The 27135-nt window shown below is 41.7% G+C and overlaps 1 protein-coding gene across 3 annotated transcripts in view; it reads right to left on the reverse strand.

Moving 5' to 3' along the window:
* LOC130365564 (inactive tyrosine-protein kinase PRAG1-like) overlaps positions 1–27135 on the reverse strand; it is a 92192-nt gene that overhangs the window by 3875 nt on the left and 61182 nt on the right. For all 3 annotated transcript variants that reach the window (XM_056568877.1, XM_056568875.1, XM_056568876.1), the window contains 4 exons: positions 20724–21132; positions 17024–18489; positions 8950–9125; positions 2942–3675 (listed from right to left, as the gene is read on the reverse strand). In XM_056568877.1, coding sequence (XP_056424852.1) covers positions 2942–3675; positions 8950–9125; positions 17024–18489; positions 20724–21059 — 2712 coding nt within the window. In that variant the 5' untranslated portion in view covers positions 21060–21132. The remainder of the gene's footprint in view (positions 1–2941; positions 3676–8949; positions 9126–17023; positions 18490–20723; positions 21133–27135) is intronic.

A 27135-nucleotide genomic window follows, 5' to 3' on the forward strand; every position in this document is an offset into this window, starting at 1 on the left:
CCCCCCCCCCTTGTAGACAGCAGCCCCCCCCCTTGTAGACAGCAGGCCCCCCCTTGTAGACAGCAGCCCCCCTTGTAGACAGCAGCCCTCCCCCCCCTTGTAGACTGTAGGCTCCCCTTGTAGACAGCAGCCCTACCCCCTTGTAGACAGCAGGCCCCCCCATTTAGACAGCAGCCCCCCCATGTAGACAGCAGCCCCCCCATGTAGAGACAGCAGCCCCCCCATGTAGAGACAGCAGCCCCCCCATGTAGACAGCAGCCCCCCCATGTAGACAGCAGCCCCCCCATGTAGACAGCAGCCCCCTCCTTGTAGACAGCAGGCCCCCCCCCCCTTGTAGACAGCAGGCCCCCCCCTTGTAGACAGCAGGCAACCCTTGTAGACAGCAGGCCACCCTTGTAGACAGCAGCCCTCCCCCCCTTGTAGACAGCAGCCCCCCCTTGTAGACAGCAGCCCCCCCTTGTAGACAGCAGCCCCCCCCTTGCAGACAGCAGCCCCCCCTTGCAGACAGCAGCCCCCCCTTGCAGACAGCAGCCCCCCCCTTGCAGACAGCAGCCCCCCCCTTGCAGACAGCAGCCCCCCCTTGCAGACAGCAGCCCCCCCCCCTTGTAGACAGCAGCCCCCCCTTGAAGACAGCAGCCCCCCCTTGAAGACAGCGTGCGCCCGCGGCTGTCCTCAGGTGTTGCCGCTCCGCTGCCCAGTTTTCCCGGTCTCCCGTCCACATCATGGCGTCCTATGTAGGAGCATGTGACATACATGTCACTCTGCTTCCTCCATAGTGTTACGCTGGGCGCAGGGGAGGAGGTGGAGTTACGTGTGTGTCACATGCTCCTCCATGGAATGCCATGATGTGGATGGGAAAATGGGGTAGCGGAGCCAGGCCGCACTGCTGCAGGTATCAGACATGGTATCGGGGACATTAACGAGTCCCCGATATCATGCATACTAGTACCATACTAGTATCGGGACATCCCTAGTTGTGATCATCTGTGGTTAGGTCAATTGTTGGCAGTAATTACACAACCTGGTACATATTCATCACAACATTTCAATTACACGGCCAATGTTTTTAGTGCACGTCCTGACAAGTATCTTAAATATACTTAAAAATTGCCTATAAACTGGGACCAGCAAAAAGAGGTGCTGGAATGGTGGCAAGTTCAGGGAGAGTAAAAGTTTATTTTATTTTATTTAAATGTCAGCTGCCCTAAAACTCCCTCAAAGTGCAGATATTTGTGAACATAAAAACTTTACATCCGTTTGAAGTTCAAACTATCCATTGTTTCAAATTTGTTGTGGCCCTATTATACAGTATGGCACTGGAAGTGGTGCATGGTGCCCTGTTGTACCTTCATATTCCTGAAGTGTTATATAGAGGCATACAGGGATGTTTTTCCTTTCAAAGTATATGTTTGTGGAACGTATGCCAATTTTTAACCCTTACACCTCTTTTTTTTTGCTATGTGCATGAGGCCTACACCTATTTTTTTGTTTACTTTTTTAAAAGCTTTATTTTTTAATTTTTTTTTTAAAGCTTTTCAATACTGCTCTCAGAAATATAACTAGCAAGCAACAGCAGGAGCCAATTTAGTACCTATAAAGAGAAAAGCTAGGCACCATACAAACTAGAAGTACTATATAAACTCTCGTGGACCGTGTGTGTGTATATATATATATATATATATATATATATATATATATATATATATATATATATATATATATATATATCTCACAGAAAAAAGGCCATACGTTTCGATTTATTTGATCACGTGGGCTGCCTAGCATATAGGCTTTACTTGTAGAGAACATGAAGGTTTCTCCTGAGATATGCTACAACATATTTAAAATTCTTAAGATACTTATTCACAAATACTGTTACTAAGTGGTAGTTTGTAGGATTCTGATGAATTGTATATATTTTTTTAATAATGTACGTACATACAGCTAACATGTGGTTGTTTTGTGCTGCACGGCGGCAGCAGAATCCCAGGCTGATGCACCATACTGTTGGGGTAGGTAGTTCAAGGCCATTCTTGCACAGCATCATGTGATGTTAGGTATGGAGGATGCTACATTGCGCCATTGTACTAAAGGGAGGAAACTGCTGACATATAAAATGGCTAGACTTATGTTGCCAGAGAACTTAAAACACTGGTAGATGTTGTGGCGGCTTTAGTTACTTGAGCTGTGAAAGGGAAACTGTGTGACCCAAAAACTACTGCACTTGAATCTGGAACCTCAAACCTAGACCACCCCTCTATCATGGCCATACGTACTTCAATATAACAACTGACCCATTATCACAACTGCTATGGATGCAAAATAATCCTTATGTATGTTTAAACCAAGAGACAAAAAAACTTTTGATATATTATAGATCAATGTATGCAGAATAACTTCACAATTGCATGTTATTAAAAAAATATGCTTCTTTCTATTTAATTTTCCACTTTGAAGAAATGACCACTAGGGGTCTCCCTACCAGTCCTGGCAGCAAGCATTTCAGACTCATGCTGGAGTCCTAAACACTACGAGCTGCCAGTCTGCTTTGTTCACAAAGGAGAACACTCAGAGCTGCCAGCTTGCTTTGTTCACAGCCTGTTTGGCTGTGAACAAAGCAGGCTGGCAGCTCTGAGTGTTTAGGACTCCAGCATGAGTCAGAAATGCTTGCTGACAGGACTGATCGGGAAAAATCCAAAGAAAGAAGCATATTTTTCATTAACATGCTATTGGAAAGTTATTCAACATTCATTAATCTAAAATATATCAAAAGTTTATTTGATGAGAGGTACCCTTTAAGCAATATCAGTTGCTCATAAGTATATATGGACAGAACAACTATTGTTCCACCCTTAAATGCATGTGTGTTTGGTGAACATTAACAGTACTTATGGTAGCTCCACATCTATATGTTAACTTATTTAAAAAAAATCAAGTTTACCTTCACAGCATAGTTATTCACAGGGTCCTTAGCACATGTCGCACAGTAATAGATGGCATCTCCAGCATTGCAGCAAGGCTTGTTGCTTGTCAGCTTAAAGAGCGACCAGTTATTTTCATTGAAATGCAGTTCCTTCTTTTGGTCCCGCATAAAGTAATCCTCACATTTGTTCATTAAACGTCTTGTGGATTGCGCATAAAGCCCACTGAGTTTGGCATACATCCCCTCTTTACTGTCTATGTTGCTAAGAAGGTGGTGGAGCTGAAGACTTGAAGCAGAGGAAATATGACTTGAAACGCTAAGCTGTGACACGGACATGGCTGGTGTTCCCCGGCTTTGTAGACAATTTCTGCTCCTAACCTCATTTCTGTGACCATTGCCTCTACAGCAGATCTCCAAGGACTCTGATGAAGAAAACATGGCATGTCTGTCGACTGGACTTAAAGGATGGCTGAGTAGTGTGGGTTCTTCTCCACAGACATTGTTTTCTGACTGACTAAGATTAAGCCTTGGACTATTTGGATTGGATCCAGTTCTTGGTGGGAAAGCCCGACCCCATGCAGAGTTATCTGGTGCTGACACAGCCCTGTTCATTGACTTCTTTACAGGCAATGGAGGCGGCAGTCCATTCTGAGCCTCCATTCCAGAGTCCACAGAAAATGAAACTTGGGCAAAATGCTTTTTCTCTGTGCCAGATGAAAGACTTGGAGACGTGACGGCTTCACATGACTGACCTACAAGAACATGGACTAATTAAACTACTACTTGAGACATTCATGGTTAACATACATTTATATAAACTAGGACTCGAACCTCTTTATATAAGGAACATTGAAACATTTCTTTCCTATATTTACTGGTCAACAATACGAATTTGTATTTCAGGACAATAGCTCAGTTTCTGTAAGCCTTATCTGTGTGATAACAGGTAATACTGCTGCAAACTGATTTTTGTGCCAGCGGAGCATTCAAAGTTTGTTTGTGTTGCTTAGGTAGTCAGAATAAAGTACATTCCAAGGCTGCTTTGTGACAAGAGGCTCATTGCAATCGGATTATAAATAGAGACAAGGAGTGGCAACCTACTGAACACTGATCTGGCAAGCTTGTTTTATTTTAAGTACATATTCAGAGTAGAGGGCAGATGTGGCAACAGCCTTAAAGTAGGCTTAGAGGATCTTAAAAAGCAATGCTAACCCCTAGCATAACCTTAACCAAGTCAGCTTTCTGAAATGCACGCTTCTAAGAAACATCTTAAAGGGGTATTCCAGGCAAAAACTTTTTTTTATATATATCAACTGGCTCTGGAAAGTTAAACAGATTTGTAAATTAGCTGTGATGTTTGCAAGAACAGATACAGCACCAGGCACTGCTAATCCAATATATCAGCCTCAATGTATGGGATGGATAATGCTGCTGTGACCTTAAAGTGGACCTTCCTAGCTACGTGGAGGTGCAGACCAAACAAGCAGGTAATTCAGATCAGTAAGTTTGACGAAGAAAAAAATAAGTCGCACTCACCACCAGAAGCAGTATACAAAGTCTTGTCCTTTATTCACACTGGCGGAGTGGAATAATAAAATACAGTCACACACATGGGGAGTGAGAGCAGCCGCTCTCGAGATGCGGGGGCACACCACCAGCGGCTGCTCTCACTCCCCGCGTGTGTGACCGTATTTTATTATTCCACTCCGCCGGTGTGAATAAAGGACAAGACTTTGTATACTGCTTCTGGTGGTGAGTGCGACTTCTTTTTTTCTTCGTTAAACTTACAGATTTGTAAATTAATTGTATTAAAAAATCTTAATCCTTCCAATAGTTATTAGCTTCTGAAGTTTTCTGTCTAACTGCTCAATGATGATGTCACGTCCCGGAAGCTGTGCATGATGGGAGAATATCCCCATAGGAACTGCACAGCTCCCGGGACGCGAGTCATCAGAGAGCAGTTAGACAGAAAACAGCAACTCAACTTCAGAAGCTAATAACTATTGGAAGGATTAAGATTTTTTAATAGAAGTAATTTACAAATCTGTTCAACTTTCCGGAGCCAGTTGATATATATATAAAAAAAGTTTTGGCCTGGAATACCCCTTTAGGGTGCATTCCCACATGGCGTATTTTGCTGCGGATTTGGTGCTGCGGATTTTCCTACCCATTGATTTCAACAGGGAAAATAAAATACGCAGCAGCAAATACGCCGTGTGGGAACGTACCCTTAATGTGGTGATGGCCCAACTGGACAAATGGCAGTAGAAATACACATATTAAAAGTCTGTAATGAATACTTACGTGGCAAAAAGATAAACAAACTACATTCAAGTAGCCAACAAGTTCATAAAATCACTAAAATACTAGCCACTCGGCTGCTCTCTAAAACCGTGTGATCTTTCTTGGTGGAGCTGCGGTAACCACTGATGTCATGTAAATGTAATAGTGGTCGAAGAGCAATAATGTTACTAAGTCCATATTGTAATGCTTGATCCACAAAAGTAAAAAAGAAAAAAGTCAAAGTAAGTCCAAGGGATATTTGCATTCACAAGTCCTCCAGACATTTGCACAGACTCTAGTAACAGGAGATCGGGTGGACTTTGCTCCTTTCGTAAGAGTTATGCAGATATCTGAAAGGTAGAATGTTTATAGACACCCTAGAAAAACTATATAAGCTACATGTGAAATAGGAGGAGATATACTATGTGTAGAAATATATGATGGTCAGTAAAAATGACTGTGTGGAGATTATTATTATCTTATGTTATTTATTTATTTATTTTTGGTTTAAATGATTTTTATTGGATTTTTTTTGGGGAGAAATTTACAACAAAGGAAAGATTGGCCAAAGAAAACAACATGGCCAAGGAACAATATGGTGGGATCCAGGTACGTGTCCCCTGCTGATCATCAGAATAGATTTGATCTGCTTTCTTTGGCTCATCGGGGAGCATTGAACAAAAACAGTGTACAACCTCATAGGACTCCTACATTTCGTAAACTGCTAACCTTTCTTCTACCAGGATGAACCGAATTAAGATGATCAAAGACAGTCAGCACTCCGACCCCCTGATCATAATGTCTGACATGACTGTGACCCCTATGAAGGGCTGCAGCAATTTACAGAACACTGGGCCGATTTGGCTCCTGTCAATATTCGATGAACTTGTCAGTCCTGTAAACATCAAAATAGGTGAACCATTTAAAAGAAAGGCCACAAACTCTATCCTGAGGTCCCTTATGAGAAATAGTACAGATATGTCCTACAAAAGTAAATGTACATGAAAAGTGGTTTGAGTGTAATTGTTTCCACAGAGTAAAGTACAGTGGTCCCTCAACATACGATGGTAATCCGTTCCAAATGGACCATCGTTTGTTGAAACCATTGTATGTTGAGGGATCTGTGCAATGTAAAGTAAAGGACAGTGGTCTACAACCTGCAGACCTCCAGATGTTGCAAAACTACAACACCCAGCATGCCCGGACAGCCAACGGCTGTCCGGACATGCTGGGAGTTGTAGTTTTGCAATATCTGGAGGTCCATGGGTTGAAGACCACTGGTATAGGAAGTTGTACTCACCTGGCCCCGCCGCTCCGGACCGTCACCGCTCATCACCACTGCCCTGGATGTCGCCCTCCATCACTGTCGCCGTGTCCCCGGGGTGTCCCCGATGCTCCGGCAAGGCCTCTACTTCCCCGGCATCCTCGTTCTCCGTTCTCCGACGTGATGCCGTCGATGAAGAGCGCCGACGATGCAGGGGATCCCGAAGAGGACGCGCCGGAGCGCCGAGGACAGGTAAGTGATCGTCAGCGGACCAACACAGGGCACCGTAAACGGCTATCTGGTGGCAGCTGAAGTAGTCTGCGCTGCCGGATAGCAGTTTATGCGATGGCCCCGACATACAAAAGCATCGTATGTCGATGCTGCCTTCAACATGCGACGGCCTCTGAGTGGCCATCGCATGTTGAAATGATCATATGTCAGGGCCATCGTAGGTTGAGGGGTCACTGTATGACTCTAAAAACTGTGTAGAGAAGCCTCTCAAGTATTAAATCAAGGAGCCAAATACATCGCAAAAGGCTATTTACAATTAATTGTATACAATATTAAAACAACTAACTGCTATGGTATGAGGCTTACTGATACACCCTTTATATTGCATTGAGTTTCTTCATTTAATCCTTGTGATCGCTGTTACGCTGTCACCTAAATGACGCCTTTACAATGAAGTAGATAAACAAAAAAAAAACACTTGAAAGATTTCTAGGAATTTCCCAGCATGGGTCCCTCTTCTGTATCGTGACCTAGCTCTTCTGCCAATAAGATGGCTTATAATTTGCATGCTCCATCAAATACTGGTATTTCCTAATGAAGCCATTTATCAGCTCACTGACTCATGTTCTCATTAGAAAAGAAATGTTATTTTTTAAATCAACAGGTGCCAGAAAGTTGAAAAGATTTGTAAATTACTTCTATTAAAACATCTTAATCCTTCCAGTACTTATTAGCTGCTGGATACTACAGAGGAAATTCTTTTCTTTTTGGAACACAGTGCTCTCTGCTGACATCATGAGCACAGTGCTCTCTGCTGACATCTCTGTCCATTTTAGGAACTGTCCATAGTAGGAGAAAATCCCCATAGCAAACATATGCTGCTCTGGAAAGTTCCTAAAATGGACAGAGATGTCAGCAGAGAGCACTGTGCGTGGGATGTCAGCAGAGAGCTCTGTGTTCCAAAAAGAAAATAATTTCCTCCGTAGTATTCAGCAGCTAATAAGTACTCAAAGGATTAAGATTTTTTAATAGAAGTAATTTACAAAACTGTTTAACTTTATGGCACCAGTTGATTTAAAAAAAATTATTTCCCCCGGAGTACCCCTTTTAAATGTGTATACCACATAATATGTATATCCATATATACATATAGTCATCTATGGCTTTCTTGAACTTAATTATTTTATAAATATTTGTTGCTCTGGATATACACATTTACTAAAGAAAAGTATAATATATTATCTCTGGGGTTAGAGAACCAAGAGGCTATGTAAAGATGGCAGAATTTCCGCGCAAAATTCCGCACGGAGATTCCACAGCAGCATAGTCCCACTGAATGCAATGGGATTCTGTTGCGCTGCGCACACCGTGGAATTTCTGTGCCCCGATGTTTCTGCCATGGGTATTCAGATTCCGCTGTTGGCAGAAAGAATGAACATGTCCATTCTTTCTGCAGACCCCACACGGAATGCATTGCTGTCTATGAGACGGCACATTTCCAGAGTTTCCATGTAGACATTCTGCCATGTGAACCCAGCCAGACACCTGGTGATGAGCTCTCCATGCGGACATAAGTTGATAACAAGGCTTTGAAGACAACTTCTTGCTAAAGTTATTGAACAGGCCAAAAGAATGACTATTGGCTGCTATACACAATTCCTGCAGAGTCATACAAAAATGTAAGAAAGTAACTTGAAATGTTTTTTTCTTCTGTGGCTAGAGAGGTAGAACAGGAACATTGGAAAAGTTGCTTAAAAGGGGTACTCCGCTGCTCAGTGTTTGGAACAAACTGTTCCGAACGCTGGAGCCGGGAGCTTGTGACATCATAGCCCCGCCCCCTCATGACATCACGTCCCACCCCCTCAATGCAAGTCTATGGGATGGGGCATGATGGCTGTCACGCCCTCTCCCATAGACTTGCATTGAGGGGGCATGTGTGGCATCATGAGGGGGCGGGGCTATGACGTCACAAGCTCCCGACACCGACTTCAGCGTTTGGAACAGTTTGTTCCAAACGCTGAGCAGCGGAGTACCCCTTTAATATCTTACACAAAAATGACCATCACTTAGGAAACTCTCTGTCTGAGCTGCCTGTCTGGCTTTAGCTTTTGTCTTTTTTGAGCATTTCTAAGACCTTTATATTGCTAGCTCAAATCGGCATTCTTAATCTAAATAAAATGAACGGCACCAAATATAAAGTACAATAAACTTAAAAATAACATAAAATACTACAGTCATGTTTCATTACCTCCTTCACTGCATGTCCTGGAGTCCAAGCTGTCCATAGAACCAGTACTGAAGCTGACATTGATGTTCACATTTGAGTTACTGACGTTTGTTGCCTTAAATGATTCTCCAAGACTCTCCACAGATCCAAGACTTATATTCTCCAGTTCACAGCTACTCTTGTTCATTTTAAATTGCCTTGAGACAACAATAAAATAAAATAAAAATGTCATGAGTAACCTTTTTATATGTTTTTCCCCCCCTAGTACTTCATTTTTCCTTTTGGAAAACTACAAGAATGCTTTAAAGGAAATATGCATCCCTAAAAACGTATCCCCTATCTTCAGGATAGGGGATAAGTGTCTGATCGTAGGGGGTCTGACCGCTGGGACCCCCCGCGATCTCCTGCACGGGGCACTGGTTCTGCCAGGCCTCCTCCATTTAGTGCTATGGGAGAGGCAGGTAGGCAGCGTTCGTGCCTCCCCGCCTCTCCTAGAGAGCTCTATGGGGAGGGAGCGTACCGTCAAACTCAGTGAGGTCGACGCTACGTGCATTAGACGCTTGCACACAGCGGCAATGCCGATTTGGGAGGTTTCGGGGGTCCCAGCGGTCAGACCTCTCCCCCGATATCAAACACTTATCCCATATCCTGTGGATAGGGGATAAGTTGTTTTGGCTGCAGTTGTCCTTTAAATGCTGTAGAAATTAGCAAAGTTAGAGACACATAAAGCATACATTACAAACATTGCTAGGTCAAATGGTGATACTCTTTGTGGGAGGAATTTTTCCCCCATTTTAAATACTGTGATCGTAGGAAAAAGGCAAATTCCTAAAGCTACCTGAACAGGATGCACAAATTGACACGTCCTGTTCTCTATCTTAAGCAGATGAATTAGGGAGAGGTAAAACTGGTTTTTCCTTCCACAAAAATGCACTTTGGAAATGAAGCAGAAAGATCTATATTGTACCTCCCTAAATACAAGCAAACATTGGAACTGCTGATATTACACAATAGTGTAGACTGCACCTATGTTACAATAAGCAGACATTCTGAAAAAGACACCCAGTCCTGGTCACTAGGATTGCAATACATGGGAAGCAATTTAAAGGGTAATTCCAGTGTTTCCTAAAAAACAACAATATGCTGCTAAAGAGGGGGGAAATAGAAAAAAAAACTACCTAAAAACCTAACCAAACTTCTCTCTCCCACAGCTTCTTTTTGCTTCTGTCTGGTTACCCGATTTTTTTGTCTTCTTCCTTGCACTTGGAGCAGAACCTGCCTACTTAGCCAATCACTGGCTGAGATGGGAACACTGCTGTGGTCAGTGATTGGCAGAGCTGGAAGGTCCTGCGTCTTGGAAGCAGGAAAAAAAAAAAGACAGAAGATCAGGGAAGCGGAGCTGCTGGAGAGCAGGGCTAAGTAAGTATGTCTTTATTTATGTTTTCCTCCCACCCACCAACATATGTTTTCTAGTAAAATTCATCTAAAAAATGTTCTCAAGAAACAGTGCTATACTTGTCCATGGGCTCAGTCTCATTTACCTGAATTGGCAGAGATACAATACAAGATACAGCCAATGAACACGTATGCCATGGTTTAATGAAGAATTGAACAAAAAGAAGAAAAAAAATCTTGGAAACCCATTTAAAGGCAATGCAACTTTAGAAAATGACCTATTGTTTATAGGGGTTTTATTATGAAGAGAAATAGATCTCAACATATGTATTACGTGAAATTAAACATATTTAAAAATACAAGTGATTAAAAAAAACTATTAATTTCTTGTATTTTTTTTTAAGGCAGCCCAACCAATATAGGCTGGATGCCCTCGTATTTTTTTCTCTTCTGGTCACGCATCCTCTCACACAGTGAATATACAGCCAAGAGACTGCAGTATATACTGCTGCTACACTGCATAATGTTCACTTACATACTGATGTGTCTGTGATGGAGCTTCTTTATTACACATGTAACACTAAATTCACTAGGCAGGAGGGAGGGGGGGGGATTAGGATTCCCTATAAAAACACTGTATGTTGTGTGCCTTGTGTGATACCATTCTCCTGATGGATAACTAACTATACAGCCCAGGAAGAGCATCAGCACTAATGACTGCTGGGATTTGAAGTTCAAAGCAAATCATGTGACAGTAAGAAGCTCCGCCCACCACACAAATTTTCATATGAAAAGGGGAGAGGATAAAAAGAAGGCAGGGACAAGAAAATAAGGTCACATCTACATTATTTTTCAGAGGCAGACATTTCATTCAATTCAACCTAACGAAATATTAAGTTTGCTGTGGAAAGTGGATCATGGTAGAACCCCTTTAAATCGAGGAGGAGATTTATTGAGCTGACCTATAACGACATTCTGTTTGTTTCCTATAGCAACCTATAACAGCTCAGCTTTTATTTTTCTTATTGCTCTGGTAAAATGAAAGCTGAGCTGTCATTGGTTGCTATGACCAACAAAGAGAATGCCATATAAATCTTTTACAACCTGGTCTTAGAACATGAAATTAGTATGTGGTGGTATGTTTTATATTACCCTCATGCATGGTGACTGCAACCAAATATACATTAAAGAACAGGGGAAATAGTCTTTACAAACCGATACAATACATACATATGTATGCTGTGTCAGCAAGTATTCCTGTCCATTTTATTACAGATTCATTTAATGCAATCCCATTTTGCACCCAATGCCAAAACCCATGGCAGTGTATACTAAAAACCCCAACTCGACACCTCTCATATCCTTCCGATCCTCACTAAACTGAAGCAGTGCTTGGCTAATGCTCCACATATTTCTGGGTGATTAGACTTGGAACAGGTACAAAATAAAAAGATAAAAGCTGGGATCTCTGGAGAAGTATGTGGAAAGACAACTTGGTCCTGGCATCATTAACAGGAATGTTTCTGAAAGAAGACATTGTGATGGGGAATGTTTGTTCTCCTTGGAACATTAACAATCATTAACTCTATTCTTCTAAATTTACACGTGCTGCACTGGAATGCACCAAATTTGTAGGAAACCCGGTCATTGCTTTGCTTTATTTGCACAAATGTTAACTTGTCATTTCCTTAACTATTGGATTTTTTTTTAAATGCCATATCCGAATAACAATTTCCATACTGGAAGGCTCTGGGCTCCAGAATAGAATGGGACCAGGCCACAGTCCAGGTCTTCACCATGGAAGCTGTGGGAAGAAGGGGCAGACACGGTCCACATAGAGGGTAGTAGGTCATTGTGAGACTGGATTCAAGGACACAAGGAATTCTTTGCATAACTTCCAGCCCCTTCAAGCAGCTCCGCTACTGGGAATTAGAAAACAAATGCCATGTAAGGCTTTGAAGTCTTCTCAAACAAAAACACAGCCTGAACCGTATAACTGGAACAGGTTCTGCCTTACTCTGTCGATGCCAGGAAGAGTTTGTATAAAGACACATACCATTTCCATAGCAGCCCATTATGTCTAAATATGAGTCACATGACTGATTTGATCCTTACACAAAGCATACAGGTTTTATCAGCTCTTGAATATTCTTCTACAAAGTGCATCATCCATACAGCAGACACAGTCTACCAGACAATTAAAGGACCCTGCAAGGGGATGGTTAAGGAAAGCCCCTTCAAATAAAGGTTGTGTTTTAAATCTTGACTTCAAGCTGAGATATGTGTGAATTTTATTACCCACAGTGCCCCAGCTACACAGAGCTATACGATGCTTCCGGGCAGCTTCACTGATAATGTAGCCGAGAAGAACAACTCTTTTCTTGACACTCCATTATAAAAGTACGATTGGTTATTCAACTTCCGCCATTACTTCTCTGAAAGAACGTTGGATTGCAAAGTCACTACTTTCGATACGAGGCGTGACTTGTATATATACGTATTACAATACATATACAGGATAACGCTTTTGACACTCTCTGCTAGGTGTAGGATAAGGAGAGGATCCATCATTTTGTTACTTTTCTAATATAGCATATGAGAAGAATTGTCCTGGGGATGTATGTTATTTAAAGGGCAACTCAAACCAAAAGTAAAATGTTTCCATGTGTTCCATTAAAGAATTCCATGTGTCACTCTCACCTGTTCCTTTTCTTGCTGCTTTTCTCTCTATATGTGATGTTTTTGCAGATGATTGAGGGCAAATAGTGGCTTCTGGGTACATTCACACGCGCGGATTTACAGCGTATTTTACGCTGCAAATCTGCTGGTGAAGGCCCGCTCTATGCTGTCTTTACATGTGCCTGCTCGTAGTGGCAATACGCCGCTACCAGCAGGCACACTGCGATGTGCGAGTCGTAGTATACTCGCACATCGCGGGAGTTCTCTGCCTAGCTCAGAGCAGGGAGAGCGGCCGCGATGTGCGAGTAGGACGCGCACATCGCTGCACTGTGTCTGTTGGTAGCGGCGTATTGCCTCTACCAGCAGGCACATGTAAAGCCAGCATAGAGCGGGTCCTTCACCATCAGATCCGCCGCTAAATACGCTGCAAAAATCCATGCGTGTGAACGTACCCTCTGTCTTCTAGATAACTGTACTATGATGATGCCATGATGAAACACTAGACTGATCATAGGGGCCCCTTAAATCTCACCAGCTCTGGCTGGGGCAAAAACATTTTGAAGGTTCATTTGAGTCTGCACATGTACTGCTTTACTGAAATCTTGTATGCCAATATTGGATGTTTCAGTAGTGCAACTGGTTTGCTTGCACCAGTGCTCCAGAAGAACACTGAAATTAGAAGTCTGTCTATAAAATGGGCATATACAAGCTGGTTCCTATGGAAGGAAGTCCATTTGGCAGTTTAGAAAGGGGATGCCCAACAACCCTTCTATTAAGACAGAATTAAATCCAGAACCCCTCCAATGAAATAAAGCCCTGAAAGTTCTCAAACAGGTGAATGATACTTGACAAGACAAACATATTCAGAAAATAGCACAGATATAAAATCCAGCAATATAAATCTTAGAACCTCAGCTTTCAACTATGGCTGGAAATGCATTAAAAATGCATGTAAATTCTTTCTAAGGGTACGTTCACACGTAGTAGATTTGATGCACAGATTTGATGCACAGGATTTTTTGCAGCAGATTTCAATGTAAACCAAATGATTGAGCACAACTTCTAATCTGTAGTTACAAATCCTGTGCATCAAATCTGCGCAGGATCCTGTACGTGTGAACGTAACCTAAAGCTTTATATTCACACAGTATTTTGACCACATTTTAAGCCAAAATCAGAAATAGAATGGACAGGAAAAAAAAATAAAAAAAACTTTAATGAAATACCACGTAGCCTAAAAGTGACCAACCTAACAGTATATATTCTCTGTCTAGTAGTGCCAGGAAATTATCATTTATGTTATACATGATATTCTGGGATACAGCTGTCAGAGATTCTCCTTATAAGTTTACTCCTGGTCATATGTGATTTTTAACAGACCAAGGTGGTATTTTAAGGACTTGTCACCATCTTGACTGCAAGGGATGTGAGAAACAGAGATAATATTCACAGTCACATGTTGATCTAACCCAACAGACAACCTTTTGTGTGTCCAGTCAATGATCCCATTCATCTTCTGACACAGGTCAGTGACAGGAGCTATCAAGTCACACACTTGTATATGGTGAGTAGTTAGAAAGTCATCTTGCTACACAATGCCTGTAAGGAATGTTGTAATGACTGCTGGGAGGAGGGTGATGAGAATCACTATCAGACAAAAGGCACACACATCATTGAGGTGAAGTGACCTTTTCCTATTACACAGCATTATATACTTAACCGGCATAATGATCTTCGTGTTGAAAGGAAAAGTGGAGTAGAATTATGAATAAACGAATTATATAACTGCCATTACATTCTCTCTCTGCATCCGCATACGTAACATGTAAATCCCAAGCTAGAGAGGATGTAAGGCCAAAGGCCTACTTCACTGGTTCATAGATTAAGAGGAAAGAAAGACTGACAGGAATTTGTGCTTGAATGAAGAATAATAATTGGAAAAAATGTTATGATATCCTTGGAAAGAACTGTGTAAAAGTGAAAAAAATCCCTACAGGCCCCATTGTTATCATCCACCAATAGTAATGGGTTATTTATAGCAGATTGGCCAGAAAGAAGCCTCTTCTTAGTAAATGACAAATGAAAGCCTACAAGAAGGTTGCAAAAAAATAAATAAAAAACAATTAAAGGATCGTGAGATGGATTCTCTGGTGTGATGAAACCAAGCTTGAACTTTTTGGCTTCAATTTTAAGGCCGGATTCACACTACAGAATCTGCGGCCATAAAATTTCTGCCTAGAGATTGTAAGTGTGGACAGCGACTATTTAATCAGTCAGCGATAGGACCGAACGGACATTGTCGTCCTGATAGATGGCAATGTCTGTGATGCGGATTCTGCCACAATATCGAGCAGGTTCAATGTTTGATCAGAATTTTCTGTCAGAGATCAGGGTGACAGGAGTATATGAAAAAACATGTAATCACCTGCTGTTGGTACCATTTCCCCTGCTCAGAGCTTCCTCCATTTTGTCAAATAGCCGATCACTGGCCGCAGCGGGGGCCACCTTCAGGTATGGAATGGCTGATGGAGAACAGGAAGCTCTGAGCTGCTGGAACTGCACTGTTGGGGATCGACATCAGTTGAGTACATGTTTTATTATTTACTCTTGCCATGCTGAGCAGTTTCAAATGTTAGAGATTTTTTTCAGGTAATCCCTTTGACATACACAACTAGAGCTTTCCCAGTGTATGCACTGTTAGCAAAGCCTATTGGGGGGGGGGGGGGGGGGGGATTTATCAATACCTGTGCAGAGGTAAAGTTGCCCAGTTGCCCATAGCAGATTGCTTCTTTCATTTTGTAGAGGCCTTGTTAAATATGAAAAAAGAAATCTGATTGGTTGCTATGGGCAACTGGGCAATTCTTCCTCTGCACAGGTTTTAACAAATCTCCCCCTATATGTATTCCACTGTGCAGTTCTCTGACTATTGTTAGTGCCGCAGTATTCGTTGGACTAGTATGTTCTTGTAATTAGAAAAAACCCAAGCATTTTATAACCCCAGGCTAAAGCCAATGCAAAATAGTACAGAACACATTCTTTTGCGCTGATCTATCATCTGCCTTGTGATTACCCACTATATACTAGGAAAGACCAGAAAAGGAAAAAACAACTTTTTCTATCAACTATACAAAACAAAAAGTGCAATTTTCTTCTTCACAATTCAGAAAACAATGCAGGGATCTGTAAATATTCTTCAGAACTTCTCATCTATTGCTCTGGTGCAAGATCTAATCTTATAGTGAACTGAGATTTGTCCAGTGGCTGACACTGAGGTGTAGACACTTAGGGGCAAATTTACGAAAACTGTGTAAAAGACACCCTGGCTTTGTTGCCCACATTAACCAATCACAGCACAGATTTCATTTTTTATAAGCAGAATATGAAATTAAAGCTGTGCTGTGATTGGTTGCTATGAACACTAAGTTTTTTTTAATTATTATTATTATTATTATTATTATTATTATTATTAATAATAATAATAATAATAAATCCCTTTATATTTATAGCACCCATATAGTCCGCAGCACTGTGCATAGCTTGTCATCTCTTTTTCTTTATTTTACATCCATAAGGCCCATGTGCCCACCTGAGATCAGGTAACTGGGTCCTGTGACTTTAACACAAATGTACATGAAGAGTAAGTGGTCCGAACTGTGCAAATGACCCAGAATTCAAATTTTTTTAAATAAAAATTATAAAAATTTTTTTTTATTAAAATAAATAAATGAATAAATACATTGATGAATTAATTAATAAAATTAAATAAACAGGTCAACACAATGCTATGTACTATAGTGGGCTAAAGTGATGTGGCTTGGCATAGTGGCATACGATTTGTATTTCTTTTCATTTATGATCACGTTTCCACCACACGTAACTAAGGTTATTTCATCTTAATGATTGTTGTGCCCTATCTGATGAAGTCTATCCTATCCTGATTCCGATGTGAATCCTATCCAATAAATGCTAAATGGTTCAGGAGTTGTAGAAATACAAAGTATAAGTAACAAATGGCTCATACCTGGGCTGTTTTTTTGGTGGAGGAGGTGGTGGTGGTGCAGAGGAGTCTTCAACACCATTACTTGCTTTAGAGAGTTCAACAGGACAGGAGACAGACTTACTCATGCCTTTTTGACCTCTGGGTACATCCATAGTGTCTCTTTCTTCAGCAATATAGCTGGAAGCATGGGGCTGTCCACTTGGTCGTGGCTGTGAGGAAACAGGTGACGTCTCCTCCTCTTCTTCTTCATCAATCCTACACTGTCGATTCCATGCTGCCTGTGTGATTCTCTGCCTGCGGTCTCCAGTTAGACATCTGTCATTCAGCACCAAGGGTTCCTTTTTATGGGGTATTGAAGATAACATCCCAATGGTGTGCATTGGGGATGATAACTTGGAAGTAGAAAAATCCTCAAATTTGGTAGTTTTAGCTGGCACTACCAGACTGGAGCTGCTTTGGAATTTCTGTGATAATGAGGCCTGGTACTTTTTATTGCCATCAATACCTTTTCCATGGTTCCTTTCTCCCCAAAGAAAAGTAGGTGAGAGACTCAAATTCTCTACAGATGAGGGGCTACTGCATGACCATTCAACTCCAACTGCAGAATCAGGGCTGCTCAAGTAAATCGTTCTGTTGTCTTCTTCTGTGTGGGCAGCCATGACGGTTATCCTAGCTGCCACGTGTGTTGTAGACTCCTGTAATACCCTCTCAATGCCCACAGAACACTGGTTCTCTATGGTGCCATTCTCCTCCTGCTTAGAATGAACTTTCTCTGTTTGCATTACTGTTTTAGTCCCCTTGCTCGCAAAACCTTTTCTTTTAGTACTTTCAGCATAAATTGGTTCATTGTCCCTTCCGTCAACTGGCGATACAGAGGACTGAAACTCAGTCTGGGAATCTGCAATAGTTGGAGATGCAAGAGGGCTGTCCTTTATACCAACACATGAGAGGTTATGTGACTCAGAATGAAGTGAAACTTTCATTCGGCTAAAAAACATGCTCTTACTAGAAGCTTGTTCTGAGTTATGGCATGGCTTGCTATCATTTGCAGACCTTGTTTGGTTGCACAATCTTGGATCAGTTTTGTCTTTAGAATGAAGACTTCCATTTGGAGATAGCCTGTCCGCTACAGATTGGGTTCCTGAGTTATAAACACTTCTGATCTTCGATGATAATACTGCAGGTTCTGCTTGGAAGTAGTTTGGCTTCTTAATGTCTCCATCTTTATTTTGCTTTGAAAAGAGACTACATTGTTCTGCAGGTTCAGACACCTTTTCCTTAAGAAACACAGCTTTGTCAACCTGACCACCAAAATGACTCACGTAAGTCAAATTTTGCACTGCATTAATCTCAGTCTTCTTATCGTGAGTTGACAATCCATTGAAGATATATGTGGGTATTTCATTGGAAGAGGTGAAATTAGGGGTGAAAGGCTTTGTAATCTTATCCAGAATATTTCCCGAAATGTCCCCAGATTTCCAACTAACCTGAGAAAAAAGAAACACAAATACAATAGTAAACACAACTAGAAGGTCACTTAAAGTAATATGGCGATAAGCTTTTTCTGGGGTACTATAAATACATATTACAGGCAATAAGCACTTGTGTGCCCCTATATGATGCCTCAACGAGACAGTCTTTTGCCCATTAAAGCATGATACATGTAATCATAGATTCATAGAACATTAAAGGCGCACAGAGGAAAAGTACTGGCCCATATTACCAAGCCATATAACAAAAATGGTTAAAAAGAAACTTATCACCACTTATATATAGTCATACCACAAGTCAACGGGGCAGTCCTTGGTTGCTACTTCATGCTCCACCCTCCTTGATCTCTTCCTGTTTGGGTATAGTGAGACATCAATCAAGTCTGGTGGGGCAGGAGGAAGCCACAGGGGACTGTCTGGTTAAGACCCGGATGGTTAAGACATCATGATGACAGGTTTCCTTTAATATATCTGTTTGCATGTCAGGGCTTTAATGCATTATTCTTATGATGTTTATATTGAGCAACAACTTACAACATTGTTTCTTTGCATATTACAAATACCAGGTGAATCTATTACTGTTGTGATGTACTAGCTGAGTACCCGGCGCTGCCCGGGTTTTCCTTCCTAAACCTTGTTGGGGAGGAAAATCAACAAACGGAGGAAGCTTTTGACTTCCTAAACCATCCTCATATATTGTTGTCATATCCCAACCCCATATTCCATCCCTTCCTCATATCTTGACCTCTTATCCCAACCTCATATCCCGTCCTCATATCACAACCTCCTATGCTGTACTCATATCCAGTCATTATGTCCCATCCTCATATCCCATCCTCATATCTCATCATATCCCGTCCTCCTGTCCCGTCCTCCTATCCTGTCCTCAGGTGGGACTGATTTGTGATGAAGATATTGTAAGCTGAAAATAGAAGGGGGTGTGGCTTTGAGGGACTGGACGTGATTTGCAAGCCAGACCAATGCACAAAAAGGGTAGAGAATAAAAGGGGTACTGCTTAAACAGTGGGCGTGTCTTGCAAGCCGGACGGCACATTCACCAGTAGATGCAGAGCGGTGCTTGTGGAGTAAGGTACCTGAAGTCCCATATACCATCTTTTATATAAGGGTGTAGGTAAGGGTTAATTTAACTGTCATATATTTTTATTCAACATATAAGTAATATGTGTACCAGGTAATATTGAAATATCTCCAGCCGTACAGAAATTATGCCGGAACATTCCTTTCCAGTAGATTCGCATGGGACTTTAAACAAAAACCTCGACCCTCACAAATGGAGGTAGTTAAGGGTTAAATTAACTATCCTATATTTTAAGTGGACATATAAGTAACATGTGACCAAGTATTATCGAAATATCTCCAGCTGTTTGGAAGTTAAGCAGTAACATATATTTCCCATAGACTTGTAAGGGACTTTAAGCAAAAACCCTGACCCTGGCAAATGGGGGTGAGTAAGGGTTAAATTACCTATTCTATGTTTGTTGTTTACATAAAAGTAACATGTGTGCCAAGTTTCTTGTTAATATCTTTAGCCGTTTGGACGTGATGCTGGAACATACACACACACACACACACACACACGTTGAGTTTTATAAATATAGATTAGTGACATTACTAGTTGAATGTGTGCAGGCACAATGGTCCATAAATGCATGCATAGTTTGTTTTTACATCCTGGCGTCTTGAGTAAGTGTGAGACAGAGGGGAGGGAGGGGGTACTGACTGATCTAGCAACCTACCTATCTACATAGCTCTTACATAGCTACTCATCTACATATCTAGCTTGCCACCTACTCCTACTGACATATTTACCTACTTGCGGTGGGGGAATCGATCTACCTATCTAAGGATGTATTTACCTATTGGGGGACTACCTACCTGAGAACATACCTGCCTATGGGGGGATACCTAAATAGGGAACTAACTTTTGTGGGACATACCTACCTATGGGGAACTACCTGCCTACTGTGGTGGATATACTTACTAAATGGAAGACCTAGTAACCTTACACTAACTGTGCGTGACACCAAGGGGGGCATATGTAGGGTTTTGGGGCATTGATACAGCACCTCAACATGGGCGCAGCGGCTACTAAGTATGCCTCAGTGCGTGTGTGCACAAAAGTAAACGTGTGGCCTGTTCTTGCTCAAATGTTATTAACAGAGGAAACATCTGCTTATTTATTAATGGTCTCGGCTTTATGTAGAACTTACCTGAGTGAGGGTCTCAGTGTGGTTCAGTTCTGCCCACTCCTCAGCAGTCTCTGATGTAATCATAGTCGGCTTCACTGCTATGGTGGGCTTTGAGTACAAAGCAGCAATTACAATGTCATCATCTTGGTTTGTGTTCTCCTGCTTGATCCTAATCCCATTAAGACTTGGCAGGACTGGCAAGTTTCCGACTTTTCCATCGGAGGGTGCTTGATGTTTTCGGTGATCACTCTTTGGGTGAAAGCAATTTTTACAGAATCCAGGTTTCCAAATATGTTCAACAAAATCGTTGCAGGCAGGCATCCTCAAGCCTTTGGTCACTGCGATGGCTTTTTGCATGTTAGGTTTGGGATATCCACTCTCATCTTGTGCACACAAAGTGCAGGACAAATATGGAGGCTTCTTTATGCAACTGGAAAAGAAAGCATTACATTGATATGTGTCACTTAAGCAAAGGGATAATACAGGAGAATGCATTACTAGAACTGCATTGCAGTATATGCCTACTTGCTTCTTTGGGTGATGCTCACCAGTGCAGCTTTTGATGCAATATACACAGACCACCAACCATGCTCTGCAAACAAAAGACCTTACAGTGCATTTGTCATCTCCATACGAGGTACATAGCTGTTCACCTCAGTAAAGGCATAAGGAGATGGGACAGAAGGTACTGTACTTATCGTGGCCTTAGTTTGCCAACTTATATAGTGGCTATATTGTAATCCAGCCAAACAGTTGGGGAGGCCTGTCGAGTTGCAGTGGAATACCTCTTCCCTGCCCTGACCTGCAAGATTAACCAACAGGGCTCCATACTGGAAGCAGGTCACGGGGAGGAGGAGGTAGGGAAGCGGCATGTCGCTGCGCCTTGGCCAGCCTCTCCAACTGTTTGTCTAGATTACAAAACAGCCACAATATAAGTTTACAAACTGTGGCCACAGTAAGTACCATCTGCCCCATCTCCTTTCCCTAATTTCTGAGGTGTGCAGCTCTGTACCTCAATTACACCCTTTAAATAGAATCTCCATAAAATGTATGTTTACTATAGTACTCCTTTAGACACATAAACGATGAATGTAGAAAAGTACTGTGATAGGTAATGGGTAGCTAACACCCAATGCTGGCAAGGAACAAGTGTATTTTCACACCAGGAGCGTGGCGTGTAGTCAGTATTCCCATGTTACAATGCTATGGCATATCACAAGGACATGTCATAACATTATCATCCATGTTGATCCAACCTCTGGTCCCTTGATGATCCCTCAAAGAGCCCTTTGGCTTATTCTAGGTTAACAATAACACAGCCATAAGCTAGCATAATGCCATCACTGTCAAAAAAAAAAAAACATTTTTGGGCAACCATTTTTTTTTCCATTTTATATTTCTTATGCTGCCTTGTTGAGGTGAAGAGGGACAGCAGAGAAACATTGGGCTTCATGTCACATAAAAACTTATAAAGACTAAAAAGTGTCAAGTTTTTTTTTTTCCAAGTTGGAAAAAATGTAATAAAATAATCTGGTTGATTGCTATGGGCAACTACTCCACAGTTTACCCACATTGGTTTTCATATATGAGCATTATAGTTTTGTTGCTGGACTATTCCTAAAAACTACCCACCGACATTAAAGGGGTACTCCCGTGTAATTTTTTTAATTTTTAAATCAACTGTTGCCAGAAAGTTAAACAGATTCGTAAATCACCTCTATTAAAAAATCTTAATCCTTCCAGTACTTTTTAGGGGTTGTATACTAAAGAGAAATCCAAAAAAGAAATGCATTTCCTCTGATGTCATGACCACAGTGCTCTCTGCTGACCTCTGCTGTCCATTTTAGGAACTGTCCAGAGCAGGAGAAAATCCCCATAGCAAACATATTCTGCTCTGGACAGTTCCTAAAATGGACAGGAGAGGTCAGCAGAGAGCACTGTGGTCATGACATCAGAGGAAATGCATTTCTTTTTTGGATTTCTCTTTAGTATACAGCCGCTAAAAAGTACTGGAAGGATTAAGATTTTTTAATAGAAGTGATTTGCAAATCTGTTTAATTTTCTGGCACCAGTTGATTAAAAAAAAAAAAATAAAAAGTTTTCCACGGGAGTACCCCTTTAAAGTAATATCTAGCAGAAATGCTGAGAAAGTTTGTCTTTTTCTTGACAACTCCTTTACTTTATGGAAGTGAATCACCAAGCATTGACTCCACTTAGGTCACAGCCAGTAACTATGTACTAAATTAAATTCACTGGAATGAATCACTAATATAATCTACGTGGCTTTTGACAGATCTGTTACTCAGTATTTGGCAAGTCTCAATATCAGGAATCCTCCCTGTGATCACATCTGCAACTGTCACGAAACAGGGCCTCCGATACTGCAATGACCATACCATCTGAAGAATCCCTGCCCATGTGCACTGAAAGTTCTGAAAGAAAACCCTTATTCATCCTTGTCTTGCAATATGCATTTCCTCTCTCAGCTCAATGACAAAAGTGACACCAAGAACATTTACCATATCAAAAGTGTTCATTGCCATTTCACAGCTGCCCCAGACTGACTGATTTGGAAATGACATGCTTTAAACTGCACCAATTGGTGTCGCCTTGTGTCTACTGTTAGGGGATATTCATTTGCGGCAGATTTGTTGCAGGAACTTGTGTCCGTCACATCCATCTGAACGTGCCTTGCTGAAGTCCACATACTAGCTGCTGAAACATTCCTATACAAAGAAATGGAATGGATTTTCAGTTGCAGAAATTGCTGCACTAAATCTGCTGCATGTGAATTCACCCTTATAAGTACTATGTGAATTCAGGTAGAGAAAACAGACATGGTCGCACATCTACATATTGTAATTTGATCTAATTGCTTCTCAGCGTAAATTCAAAAACTAACAGGTTGTTAGTATACATTTTGATCAAAAGGTACAAGTGCACTCGCCACGTCAAGGCCACCTCGTTAGAGTGGCGACCAACACTGTCGCAACACCAGTGCCCACAGGGGGAACGACGCACTGGCAAAGCGGCCCCAATGCCACTTAAACCAGTCCATGCGTCGCACCTCCCCACAGACACGGTGCCACGACAGCAACAGACGCCGCACAGCACAATACCAGTGTGAACAGGGTGTAAAAGCTCCCTTACCAAGTGCTCCCAGTCAGACTGGGAGGCTGCTAGGAAAGAAAAGGCCCTTGTATAGCTACCTGCTACTTATATAAGGTTGGGCTGAGGGGGTGGGGCAGAGTGCAGACACAAGTTAAAACCAAAAAAAAAGGGCACTGGTGTTGCGGCAGTGGTGGTCGCCTGCAAGTGCTACGCCATTTTATGCTAGGGACATTAGGGACCCACTCTAATTAGGTGGTTTTGACGTGGCGAGTGGGCTTGTACCTTTTGATCAAAATGTATACTAACAACCTGTTAGTTTTTGAATTTATGCTGAGAAGCAATTAGATCAAAATACAATGTGTAGATGTGCGACCATGTCGGTTTCTTCTACTTGAATTCACCCTAATCAGTACTTACAAATCCAAAACAAAAACAATTCTGTAACGCATATCTAGAAATTCATACCGTACACCATATCTTCCTTGTTATCTCCTGTCAAGAACTTGTGACAGACTTCAAGTCTACAGGTACCATGAGACAACCCCTAGCCTACTGGGGGAATATAGCAGTAAGGCAATTTATAGTCTTTTTACTTTGTACTGCCCTTCCCTTCCCCCAAAGAAGGCACCGTCTGTCTGATGCCTTAAGATTTATAACCATGCAGCTCAGTAGACTCTACAGATAGGAATTGGTGCAATCATCTATTATACGTTTGTACTCTTTTCCACTATTTGGCTTATCGAGTACTAATACATAAGTGTGAACGAGGCATTAAAGTTACTAGGTGCAAAAGTAGGAAAGCAAATGTACGGTGGTTAAAGAACAAAGAAGATCATTGAACTGGCTCTTATGAGTAGGGACTCCATTTTCATGTGGACTAGTTTTAAAGGGGTATTCCAGAAAAAAAAAATGATATATCAACTGGCTCCAGAAAGTTAAACAGATTTGTAAATTAGTTCTATTAAAAAAAATCTTACTCCTTCCAATAATTATCATCTGCGGAAGTTGAGTTGTTCTTTTCTGTCTGGCAACAGTGCTCTCTGCTGACATCTCTGCTTGTCTCGGGAACTGCACAGAGTAGAAGAGGTTTGCTATGGGGATTTGCTTCTACTCTGGACAGTTCCCGAGACACCTGTCATCAGAGAGCACTTAGACAGACAAAAGAACAACTCAACTTCAGCAGATCATAAGTACTGAAAGGATTAATATTTTTTTATAGAAATAATTTACAAATCTGTTTAACTCTCTGGAGCCAGTTGATATATAAAAAGGTATTTTCCTGGATAACCCCTTTAATACAAGGACCCAATGGAGAAGAGTAAATAAAACCTGTGCAAAGGCCCAGGGGAGAAGCATATCACAGCAGCCAATCATTTTCCAGATCCAGTTCTTCTGAAGGCCTTGAACATGATAGAAGCAACCTGATTGGTTTCCCTGAAAAATTCTTCCACTTTTTCTTGACCTCAGTTTTGATAAGTTTTCATACACTTTGTGTAGACCTTGGTCCTAATCTATGGATCCCCATTATGTAATGTAAGCAAGTTCTTGCTTTGTAAGTCCTTGATATTTTTGAAATATATTACAAAGCGGGAGAACAGTATTTTTTTTTCCAGTATCATTTATTTACAGTAAAATTGTTTCAAAATATTACTGCATTTTGAAAAATTTCCCCCAAATGTCCTGCCGGCTGAAAACATAAATATAGATAAGGAATCATAGCATGCAGACATCTAATGTCTTCTTAGGCCCATTATTGTTTTATATTCAGAATTAAAAAAACTTTTTTTTGCCAACAAAAAAGTCCTAATGGCATTTTCAACAAAGGAGATAAGTTATCATGGCTGCATCACAAACATACTGCTAGGATCACCATTCATTGGGGTCGTGTCACGTAAACTATTGCACCTTAAGACATCTGCTGACGAATTGCATGATCCATCCTTCTGTGACGGGTTAAAAACAAATAAATCAGATAACAGGAACAGATCTTAATGTCTGCAAGTGCTTAGGAACCTGACACTAGTGCTCTGGAACAGTATTCTATGCTGCTCCAACTGTGGGAATCCAACACGCCTGATCCATTCACTAATGTGGAAGGGGGCCTTAAAGGGGTACTCCGGTGGAAAATTAATTTTTTCAGATCAACTGGTGCCAGAAAGTTAAACAGATTTGTAAATTACTTCTATTTAAAAATCTTAATCTTTCCAGTACTTATCAGCTGTTGTATGCTCCACAGGAAGTTCTTTTCTTTTTGAATTTCTTTTCTGTCTGACCACAGTGCTCTCTGCTGACACCCCTGTCCATGTCAGGAACTGTCCAGAGCAGGAGAGGTTTGCTATGGGGATTTTCTCCTTACATGGACAGTTCCTGACATGGACAGAGGTGTCAGAGAGCACTGTGGTCAGGCTGGAAAAAACTACAGAAAGAAATACAACTTCCTGTGTAGCATGCAGCAGCTAAGTACTGGAAGGATTAAGATTTTTGAAATAGAAGTAATTTACAAATCTGTTTAACTTTCTGATCTGAAAAAAAAATTGTTTTCCACTGGAGTACCCCTTTAAAGGGGTATTCCGCCCCAATACATCTTATTCCCTATCCAAAAGGATAGGAGATCCTGTGGGACCCACCACAATCTCCTGGCTGGCACCCCGGTGTTCTGAACATTTATCTTCAGAACGCTGGCTTCAGTAGACTATGATTGTGAAGTCACGCCATGCCCCCTCAAATTCATGTCTATGGGAGGGGGCGTGAAGAGCGATCACATCAGTCATGCCCCCTCCCATAGACATGAATGGAGGAGGCGTGACATGACGTCACAGCCATGGCTGCCCGAAGCCAGCATTCTGAACATAAATGTGCCGGCCTGGAGATCTCAGGGAGACCCAGTGGCCGTACCCTCCACAATCAGAAATCTTATCCCCCATCCTTTTGATAGGGAATAAGATGTCTAGGGTCGGATATGATCTTTAAAAGGGGTACTCCGCTTCTCAGCGTTTGGAACAAAATGTTCCGAACGCTTAGAGCTGGCGCTGGGAGCTTGTGACATCATAACCCCACCCCTCACAATGTCATGCTTCACCGCCCTCAATGCAAGTCTATGGGAGGGGGCGTGACAGCAGACACGCCCCCCCCTAATGATTTGCATTGAGGGGGTGGGGCATTGACGTCACGAGCTTCCAGCGCCGGCTCTAAGCGTTCCGAACATTTTGTTCCAAACGCTGAGAAGTGGAGCACCCCTTTAAAGATCATCTCTCTCTTGCTTAAAGGGGTACGCCGACCGCAGAAATCTTATTCCCTATCAAAAGAGCAGCGGAGTACCCCT

This window comes from Hyla sarda, chromosome 1 (genome assembly GCF_029499605.1).
Source record: "Hyla sarda isolate aHylSar1 chromosome 1, aHylSar1.hap1, whole genome shotgun sequence".
In the NCBI taxonomy this organism is placed as follows: domain Eukaryota; kingdom Metazoa; phylum Chordata; class Amphibia; order Anura; family Hylidae; genus Hyla; species Hyla sarda.